At 49.3% G+C, this 11,032-nt stretch overlaps 1 protein-coding gene across 3 annotated transcripts in view; it reads right to left on the bottom strand.

The window, feature by feature from the left end:
* Window positions 1–11,032, bottom strand: part of LOC110130503 (calcium release-activated calcium channel protein 1) — a 41,729-nt gene that overhangs the window by 10,876 nt on the left and 19,821 nt on the right. For 2 of the 3 annotated variants that reach the window (XM_020882558.2, XM_070475233.1), the window contains exon 2: window positions 3,465–4,736. In XM_020882558.2, the coding sequence (XP_020738217.1) occupies window positions 3,465–3,767 (303 nt within the window). In that variant the 5' untranslated portion in view covers window positions 3,768–4,736. Of the gene's footprint in view, window positions 1–3,464; window positions 4,737–11,032 lie in introns of those variants that run through there. The other variant, XM_020882559.2, reaches the window with a different exon arrangement.

The following is an 11,032-nucleotide window of genomic DNA, read 5'->3' as shown; positions in this document are numbered from 1 at the left end:
CCACTAGTATTTAGCACCATGAGGAGTAATACTAATTTCTTACTCATCTCCATGCCCCCTGAACTCCTGACATGTCATAGAGGCTCAATAACATCTTATGATTTGAGCCCTTCCTTCCAACTCATTTTCAGAGAAATGCCAAGCAGCTTCTGAGCCCGTTCTGGAACCTGGGAACAAAAGGGTGCTGGCCAGCAGAGAACTTGAGGAGGCAGATAATCCAAAAATAATTGATCCCAGGTCACGGAAAGCATTTTGTTTACGGCAACAGGCTGACCTTCCCAATTATCTTCTGCTTAGGCTAACGTTACAGGCTGCCCTCCCCAGGAACCAAGACTGCCATGTGTGTGCGAGTGCTCATGGCCCCCAGGGGACAGGGTCAGGCCGAGGCTGGCTGCCTCTTGCTGAGAGGTAAACTGAGGCAGGGATGGCCTGAATCACGGCACCCTAGGCTCAAGAAGCACCTGCAGGCTGCTGATCCTCTGCTACATCCTGGGCCCTTGGTTTTGGAGTCTGGATATTGAACCTAGACAGGGCATGCTATTTCCAGAAGCTCCATCAGGAGTGGGATGCTTGTCTGTAGACCAGAGAGGGCCCACCTAAGGGTCCATCATCAGATCCTGACTATTCCTCAACCCTTGTGGGTCCAAGCGAACCTTTTAACGACTCTTCATGCAAGTCCATGGGGGAGCAGGATATGCGTTTCCTTTGTACACACGAGAAAACTGCCCCCCAAAGAGTAAAGGCACTTGCCTGAGGTCCCACCGCCTATCTCCCCAGCACATCAGGGCAGCTGTCCAGGCCTTTCCACCCAGGAAAGGGGAGTCTCTCCATGCCCTCCAGGCTCCTGGGAGACCTTCCCTCAATCTCACCTTGTGCACAGCTGAGTCTGGCAACCTCACCAACTCTCTATCCCTTGGAAATCAAAGGTCACTTCTTCTGGGTTTCCCAGTCTCTCAGAAGGAAGCCCTCTGGGGGCAGGAAGTTGGTTGTGCTGACTCACAGGCCAAGGGACAGTAGTCCAGGAAACCTGCTCACTCCGTTTCCATGGCACCTGGCTGCGTGGCACCCCTTCCTCTCTGAGGCGCATTCACAAGGCTGGGTGCCTGTGGTGGGGGTGGGGTGCAGGTGGACCTGGCCTGTTGAGCCCTTCTCTGCACCCCAACCCCATCTCTCCCCCTTGTTTGCAGACTCATGGCAGATGCAGTTACTCTCTCATTAAGTGCTTTCCCAGAATGGAAGCGGGCACGGGATTCAGTCTTCCCTGCTGGCAGAACTTGGGGGATTTCATCGCTGGAGCCAGGAAGCCTTCTCCACCCCAGTTGGGTCACATAAAGGTTCCCAAAAGACAGTCTGGTTGAGTCAAGGCCCACCAAGTGCCGCTGGCCGCCCCTGCAGCCTGACTTCCCCACACTGTTTTTAGCAAGAGGAAGAGGGAGGTGACATCTGATCAGAAGGCCTGGCTTCTAAGAGACGACTCAAGAAGGCAGAAAAGCTTCACCCGTTGCCTCCTTACTGCTCCTGGCATGGGAAGGGGCCTGGGCAGCTATCAATATACCACCCCAAGAAAAACAGGAACAGGCACCCCACCATCTGAAACACTTCACTGCTGCGAAGAGCTGACAGCCGCTGGTGTCACTCCCTTCCCCCTAACTGTAACATTTTATTTTGCTCAAGAGAAGTTTTTCTGCTCGATTTCTCATTCCCTACAAGGCCTGGTCCTAAGAGGTCCCTGGCAGGACGGGGCTCGGAGCTCCATACACCACAAATTGCATAAGTGTCCAAGAGAGTTCTGCATACCAGCCAACCTGGGTTCAAATCCTGCTCCAGCAAGAGAGCTGTGTGGCCTTGGGAAGGTCTCACACCAAAATTACCTCCAAGCGCAGTGGAGGATTTAGTGCGTCAGTTAGGGCACCTCCACAGTGCAAAGCACCTAGTGGGTGCTTGGCTAAGTGTCAGCTGTTCCTAGGATTTGGGGGTGATGGAACAGAATCCTTTCCTATAGACCTAAACTAAAAACTAGAGTGACACTTCTTACACACACACACATTCTATCCTTCCCTCTCAACGGCTTCCTTGATTAAATTCTTTTTTCAAAGAAAAACTTATTTATTTGGCTGCGCCACATCTTAGTTGTGGCACACGAACTCTTAGTTGCAGCATGTGGGATCCCTGACCAGGGATCAAACCGGGGGCCCCTGCACTGGGAGAGTGGAGTCTTAGCCACTGGACCACCAGGGAAGTCCTCAATTAAATGCTTAAAGTCAGAGAAACTCCTGAGAAGCAGCCTTCATTCACCAATTGAGGAATCAATCAAGGCCCACAGAGGGATTTGTCCGAGGCTGCACAGGCAGCAGCAAGGGCAGACCCAGAAAAGCGCGTCCCCTACCCCAGACAGCTGGTCTTGCCACCATGGCCCCGGGTGCTCTGGGCCTGCTTAGGGCTTCTAAAAAGTTCTCGCCCCCTTGCATCACCCACGAGTTTGTGGAGCCCAGGGAGAGTCCCAGACACACTCCCTTCCCAAGAAAACTCAAAGGGTGCAGCCACTCCCTCCCCCAAGGTCAAGAGCTTAGCTCACCAGTGAGGCAAGAGTGCTCTGGGCTAAAAACCTTGGGGGAGGCGAGGCAGACCCCATCCATGCAGGCTGAGGCCAGAACTTGTTCTGTAGCTGTCCTGGGAGACACCAGGAGTCCCAGCCTGAAAACATCCTCAGAGCCACTTCTCAGGGCAACCTGCAGCCTCATCTACCCCACCTGCCAGAAGCTGGTTCTCACTCCAACCCAGCACACAAGGGGGGCGGGGGGAAACTAAGCCTACCCCCAACGTAAAAAAGAGCCCATTCAACGGGAACATGTCCCACCCTCCTCCCCCACACCCAGTGACTCAGTGACAAGTTTCTGGAGCAGAAACTGAGGGTGGGGAGTGGTTGTCAAACCCCCAGGCTGAGGCCCTCGGAAAATACAATAGGAGAAAGGGTATCAGGAAATCCCCTCTACTAGATAATAAAAGAAGCTGGCCAATTCCTTCTGGCCTCAAGTGTGGGGGCACCAGGGAGAGACGGCTCAGGGGTCCTTCTCCTCCCAACCTCCTGACACCTGCTCCCAAAGAGATCAGACTACTTATGTCAATTTCCCTTCCACTTCAACATGCGTGGGGCTGTCTTCTTACATCGACGTCGAGCGTCCTGCTGTTTCTCCCTCCTCGCCGCATCAAGCTTGCCCATCTGAGCCCTCCAACCCTGGACATTGGTATGATACCCAACCTCCACTACGGGTGTCACTTGTTGCCCACCTCTCATGTCCAGCACCTCCGGTCCTCCCAGCGTCCACAACAGCTTTCTCCAAGCTCTTCCCTTCACCCCCAGACCCTCTAGCCCTCCCAGCGAGCTCCCCTGTGCGCCCCGTCGGGGCTGTGGGAGGCAGCGGCCAGGACCTGAGAGGGGGCAGGGCACGGCGGCCCGAGCTCACCATGGCGAAGCCGGAGAGCAGAGCCGAAGTCCGGCTGGAGGCTTTGAGCTTGGCGCGGCTTAAGTAGAGTTTGCGCCAGGACAGCGCCTGCATCGAGTGCTCGTTGAGGCTCATCACCTCAGAGTAACTTTGGCCGATCCAGTCCGGGTAGGTGACTGCGGGCGGCGGCGGCGGCGGCGACCCCGGGGGCTCCCCGTCCCCGCTGCGGCGGCGGCTCCGGCGGCTGCCGCTGGTGCTGTTGCCGCCGCTGAGGGGAAGCTCGGGGCTGTTGCTGCTTGGGGGCGGGGCGGGCTCCGGATGCATGGAGCACGCTGCAAAGGCGCGGGCCGGCCCGGGCGCCTGCTAGGGCAGCGGCCCCCACCCCGCGCCGCACCTCCGCCTTCGCTTGAGGAAGCCGCCGCCTGGCCCCAGCCGCCCGGCCGCCAAAAGTAACTCGAAGAAGCGACTACAGCACAAACTCACAGGTCCGCCGCGCCGCTTGCAAAAGCCCGGGGCAGCAGAGACAAGAGCCTGAGCTCAAGCAAGCGTCCCGGATCCCCGGGCCTGGACCCTCGGCTAGCGACACGATTGGCCGCCGCCCGGACTTATTTGCATGAGCCCCGCCCACCGGGGGTGGGCGTGGTCAGTGTACGTCATGTGACTCGTCCCATCGGACGGTACCGCCCACAGTCCCTGGCCAGGCGCCGTCAGCGCCCGCGCCTCTTCCTGGAACCGCTTCAGCCCCCGGGCCTCTCTCTGTTCCTGCTGCCGGCGCCTCCCAACTCCGCAGCTGCTCTTATGGCCCTGCTCCCAGAGGTCGGACTCCTGGGTCGGGCCACCTGAATTCACCTCTGGTCGCCTCCTGAAGCCCGTTTCCCCCTTGGAATAAGGTGACTTAGGATCTGCAGGAAAGAGAAAACTGTGATGTAGATAGAGTTCATTCATTCTGTGTATTGAGCACCTCAGTTCAGTTCAGTCACTCAGTAGTGTCCGACTCTTTGCGACCCCATGGACTGCAGCACGCCAGTCCTGTCCATCGCCAACTCCCGGAGTTTACTCAAACTCATGTTCATTGAGTCGGTGATGCCATCCAACCATTTCATCCTCTGTCGTCCCCTTCTCCTCCCGCCTTCAATCTTTCCCAGCATCGGGGTCTTTTCAGATGAGTCCGTTCTTCGCATCAGGTGGCCAAAGTGAGCTCCTACTGGGTGCCATCACTGTTCTGGGCACTGAGGGTCGGGTAGTGAATCAAATGGACAAAATCCGCTGCCTTCGTGAAGCTTACATTCTGATCTAGTAGCAGGAACACGCAAACACCGAGGAGTAAGTTATAATAGTTTAGAACGTTATAAGTGTATAGAAAAATAAAGCAGATCAAAAAGAAAGAAAAAATAAAGCAGAGAAAGGGGGCAGAGGTAGTGTGCAACAGCTTTTTTCTTTTTTCTAGGGCTGAGATTTGTGGTATGTTTTGTCCAGTTCATTCACTTACCGTTCACTATCCTCTGAAACAAGCTGGGGTACAGGATAATAAACCCATTCAGTAAGTTTACTGCGCACCTATTAAGCCGAAGGCTGAGGAATTCCAAGAAAATAGTAACTTTCATGGAATTTTATATATTAGTGAAGAAAATAGGCAGTCAACGAGCAAAATAAGTTCACATTTTTCTGACTTGGTCACCTTTGAGCTGAGACCTGAACCAGCAATGCAAAGAAGCAGGGACCTGCTTTCCTGGGGCGGAAGGGAATACAAAGACTCTGAAGCAACAATATCTGCCTGTTGGAACATTAGGAGGCCAATTTAGCTACAGAATAATAGAGGGAAGAGGTGAAGTGGGGCTAGAGTATTGACATAAGAACTGTTCCCTAGGGTATCAGCTCCAGGAGGGCAGGGACCGTCTCTATTGATTTCACAACTCTAGCATCTAGAGGGTTGCTTGGCACACTGCTCAGTAAATATCTGTTGAATGAATAAGTGTGGGAGAGACAAGAATGAGTGAAACTTATAATTACCCCAGAGTCAAGTCACAAGCATGCAGCATTCCAGGTCAGCTATGTGAAATTTAACTCTTGTCCCCACTAGAGGGCACCCCTCCACTCAGCCACATCATGGGATAGACCTGAAGGCCCCCTCCCAAAAGCCTCTGGAATTCTTCCAGAGACCTCTGTTTTTTATGAAGACCAGGGAACTTGGAATTTGAAATCTCATCCCACTGGGCTTGTTTCTTTGCTTGCCTTTGTACTTGTCACTTCTTTCACTTACCATCTGTGTCTCAGCTCAAATATCACCTCCAAAGAGGGACCTACCTTTTCTAAAGTAGGCCCCATTTCATGTTATGTCACCTCACCCTGTTTTATTTCCCTGATAGTTCTGATCACTACAGTATCTGAAATCACCTAGTTTATTTATGTACTGACCTGTTTGTGACCCCCGCCCCTCAACAAATGAGTGTGCGTTCAGTTGCTCAGTTGTGTCTGACTCTTTGTGACACCATGGATTATAGACTCCTCTGTCCATGAAATTTTCCAGGCAAGAAAACTGGAGTGGGTTGCCATGCCCTCCTCCAGGGGATCTTCCCAACCCAGGGATTGAACCTGCATCTCTTGTGTCTCCTGCATTGGCAGGTGGGTACTGTTTCCAAATTGGGAAAGGAGTACGTCAAGGCTGTGTATTGTCACCCTGCTTATTTAACTTATATGCAGAGTACATCATGAGAAATATTGGACTGGATGAAGCAAAGCTGGAATCAAGATTTCCGGGAGAAATATCAATAACTTCAGATATGCAGATGACACCACACTTGTGGCAGAAAGCTAAGAAGAACTAAAGAGCCTCGTGATGAAAGAGGAGAGTGAAAAAGTTAGCTTAAAACTCAACAGTCAGAAAACTAAGATCATGGCATCTGGTCCCATTACTTCATGGCATATAGGTAGGGAAACAATGAGAGATGAGAGATGAAACAATGAAACAATGAGAGATGGGGAAACAGTGAGAGACTTTATTTTTGGGGGCTCCAAAATCACTGCAGATGGTGACTGCAGCCATGAAATTAAAAGATGATTGCTCCTTGGAAGAAAAGCTATGACCAACCTAGATAACATATTAAAAACCAGAGACATTACTTTGCCAACAAAGGTCCACCTAGTCAAAGCTATGGTTTTTCCAGTAGTCATGTATGGATGTGAGAGTTGGACTATAAAGAAAGCTGAGCTGAAGAATCGCTGCTTTTAAACTGTGGTGTTGGAGAAGACTCTTGAGAACTCCTTGGACAGCAAGGAGATCCAACCAGTCCATCCTAAAGGAAATCAGTCCTGAATATTCATTGGAAGGATTGATGCTGAAGCTGAAACTCCCCAATATTTTGGCCACCTGATGCAAGGAACTGACTCATTTGAAAAGACCCTGATGCTGGGAAAGATTGAAGGCAGGAGAAGAAGGGGAAGACAGAGGACGAGATGGTTGGGTGGCATCACCGACTCAATGGACATGACTTTGAGTAAGCTCCAGGAGTTGGTGATGGACAGGGAAGCCTGGGCTGCTGCAGTCCATGGGGTCGCAAAGAGCCGGACATGACTGAGCAACTGAACTGAACAGAACCATCTGGGAAGCTATCTGAGAGCAAAGTTCTCCTCTCTTTAAATTACTTCCTTATCACCCATGGCCTTTCACAGAAACTGGCACAACAGAGATTCCCAAGAGGAACAGGTTTAATGAAAAAGATAATGAGATGGTCTTGGTTCTAAGAGCCCCTCCCCCCCTCAGTTTTACAGGCCCACTGGAGCCTGAGCAGAGCCAGCAGGTCTGGAAGAGAAGAACCTTGAAGCAGGGAGGGAAGATTTGCTGACTAAAAAGGAACCAAAGGACTTGTCAGTGGCAGGTCAGCCGGGGGCTTTGGGGTAGGGATGGGGCCAGGGTTCCCACTCTCCCAGTTCTATGGAGTTTGAATCCCACTGCCACGTGCACAGAGAAAAAGAGAAGGAAAAAAAAAACAAAACACTATCAAGACTTGGGTTGGTGGGTGGATGGGGTGGGCATCTGGGCAAACCCTGCTTCCTGTTTTAGAATCTTAGAGCCCTGAAGGGTCAGTGGTTAATAAATATTCTCCCAGGCGGGCTGGTGGTAAAGAACTCACCTGCCAATGCTGGAGACATAAGCGATGTGGATTCAATCCCTAAGTTGGGAAGATCCCCTGGAGAAGGAAATGGTGACCCACTCCAGTATTCTTGCCATGGACAGAGGAGTCAGCAGGTTACAGTCCATGGGGGCAAGTCAGACACGACTGAAGCGACTGAGCTCGCAGCACATTAGAGCTAGTTGGGGCCATGAGATGCACCCCATTCCAAACCCCTACTTAACAGCAACTGATGCCCCAGAGAGAAAGCACCTTACCAAAGTACACCAAAGAAACCAGTGGAGAATCAGACTTGGAACCCGGGCTGCCCATTCCAGCAGTGCTTCCAAGGACTATGTGTGGCTCCCTCTAGTGGCTAGGGTGTGTGTGTGTGCTCTCAGCCTTTTGGAGTTTTATCTGAAACAGCCAAATAGAATTTTTCAATCAACTCTGTGTATGTAGGTATAGAGAGCCAACTGAAGGGACTACTGCAACCTGCTTCACCACTGTGGCCAATGGATCAGCCTAGGGCTGGCCAAAGATGGTATGAGCTGCCTTGGCAGGTAGCAAACTCCCACATGGCATAGGGTAAAAAATAAAATAGCACTTAAATAGTATTTACCAATGACAGGGAACAACAGACTGCTTCCAAATAGGAAAAGGAGTATGTCAAGGCTGTATATTGTCACCCTGCTTATTTAACTTATATGCAGAGTATGTCATGAGAAATGCTGGGCTGGATGAAGCACAAGCTGGAATCAAGATTTCTGGGAGAAACATCAATAACCTCAGATATACAGATGACATGACCCTTATGGCAGAAAGTGAAGAACTAAAGAGCCTCTTGATGAAAGTGAAAGAGGAGAGTGAAAAAGTTGGCTTAAAGCTCAACATTCAGAAAACTAAGATCATGGCATCTGGTCCCATCATTTCATGGGAAATAGATGGGGAAACAGTGGCTGACTTTATTTTTTTGGGCTCCAAAATCACTGCAGATAGTGACTGCAGCCATGAAATTAAAAGATGCTTACTCCTTGGAAGGAAAGTTATGACCAACCTAGACAGCATATTGAAAAGCAGAGACATTACTTTGTCAACAAAGGTCCATCTAGTCAAGGCTGTGGTTTTTCCAGTAGTCATGTATGGATGTGAGAGTTGGACTATAAAGAAAGCTGAGCTGAAGAATCGCTGCTTTTAAACTGTGGTGTTGGAGAAGACTCTTGAGAACTCCTTGGACAGCAAGGAGATCCAACCAGTCCATCCTAAAGGAGATCAGTCCTGGGTGTTCATTGGAAGGACTGATGTTGAAGCTGAAACTCCAATATTTTGGCCACCTGATGCAAAGAACTGACTCATTTGAAAAGACCCCGATGATGGGAAAGATTAAGGGCGGGAGGAGAAGGGGACGAAAGAGGATGAGATGGTTGGATGGCATCACCAACTCAATGGACATGAGTTTGGGTAAACTCCGGGAGTTGGTGATGGACAGGGAGGCCTGGCGTGCTGCAGTTCATGGGGTCAAAAAGAATCAGACACGACTGACTCAACTGAACTGAACTGAACGAATGGCAGACACCATTCTAAATTATGTATTAGTAAATCGTTTATATAGTATTAGAAATAAATATGTAATATAGTATTAGTCACTCAGTCATGTCTGACTCTTTTTGACCCAGTGGACTGTAGCCATCAGGCTCCTTTGTCCATTGACTTCTCCAGGCAAGAATACTGGAGTGGGTTGCCATTCCCTTCTCCAGGGGATCTTCCTGACCCAGGGATTGAACTCAGGTCTCCCCCATTGCAGGCAGATTCTTTACCATCTGAGCCACATAAAATATAATTAAAGAACAGAGTAATTGATAATTTATTAAATATATTAAGTATCAACAACCTCAGACAAGCCGATACTGCTCTAGTGGCAGTAAGTGAAGAGGAATCAAAGAGCCTCTTGATGAAGGTGAAAGAGGAGAGTGAACTCAGTATAAAAAAACTAAGATCATGGCACCTGGTGCCATCACTTCATGGCAAATAGAAGGGCAAAAAGTGGAAGCAGTGACAGAGTTTATTTTCTTGGGCCCCCAAAGCACTGTGGATGGTAACTACAACCAAGAAATTAAAAGATGCTTGCTCCTTGGAAGAAACACTGTAACAAACCTAGACAATGTATTAGAAAGCAGAGACAGTACTTTGCCAACAAAGGTCCGTATAGTCAAAGCTATGGTTTTTCCAACAGTGAGAGTTGGACCATAAAGAAGGCTGAGCACAGAACTGATGCTTTTGAATTCTGCTGGAGAAGACTCTTGAAAGTCCCTTGGACTGCAAGATCAAACCAGTCAATCCCAAAGGAAATCAACCATGAATATCCGTTGAAAGGAAGGACTGTTGCTGAAGCTGAGGCTCCAATACTTTGGCCACCTGATGTGAAGAGCCAACCCACTGGAAAAGACCCTGATGCTGGGAGATTAAATGCAAAAGGAGAAGAGGGCAGCAGAGGATGAGATGGTTAAATAGCATCACCGACTCAATAGACATCAATTTGAGCAAACACCAGGAGACAGTGGTGGCTCAGACAGTAAAGAATCTGCCTGCAATGCCGGAGACCCAGGTTCAACTCCTGGGTTGAACCCCAGGAGAAGAGCCCCTGGAGAAGGGTTTGGCAACCCACTCCAGTATTCCTGCCTGAAGAATTCCATGGACAGAGGAGCCTGGTGAGGACACCATGCATCCATGGGGTTGCAAAGAGTCATGACTGAGTGACTCACACACAAATACAAGAGATACTAGAGGAGAAAGGAGCCTGGTGTGCTACAGTCCATGGGGTTACTAACAGTCGGAGTCACAACTTACTGACTGAACAACATATATCTATATTATCTTATTAAATGTTTCTAAAATATGTTTAATTATTTTGTTATTATTTTATTGTATTGAATATATTAAATATTATATTGAACTCAAAAATTCCTTCATTTTCATATTAATATCACCACTTAAAAATTATAACCAATTTACAATATTGTGTTGGTTTCAGGTGTATATCATCCCTTGGTAGATGAAAAAAAAATGCACAGAAAGCCAGTAAGTAGTAAGGACACTTACTGAGTTGGTGAGTCTCTAGAAGCTGGGTTTAAGGACCACCAAAGTGACCCCTGCTTCTGCATCAGAATCTCTAGAGGTATGCTTTTTAAATGCAAGTTACTAAAACCCACCCAAGCAGTTTCCTTTTAGCCAGTTTTTTGGGTAAAAGTTTGAGAACCACCACACTAGATAAGCTTCAGTTTTAAATACTTTTAGTCTTCTATGGTGGTTAAGGTTGACTCTTCCCTTGGCCAGTCAGTTGCAGTGTGACCTTGGGCAAATTACTTAACCTCTTTGAGCAAACAATACTCTTAGCAAAAAGGAAGATATTACAAATACCTATTCATGGACCCTGAGTCTGGACACCCAATCACCACCCCCAGGCACATTTTTAGGAGGGGT

Source organism: Odocoileus virginianus, chromosome 12, assembly GCF_023699985.2.
Source record: "Odocoileus virginianus isolate 20LAN1187 ecotype Illinois chromosome 12, Ovbor_1.2, whole genome shotgun sequence".
Lineage (NCBI taxonomy): Eukaryota > Metazoa > Chordata > Mammalia > Artiodactyla > Cervidae > Odocoileus > Odocoileus virginianus.
The sequence above is the reverse complement of the archived record's forward strand: the minus strand, read 5'-3'. Positions and strand labels throughout refer to the sequence as shown.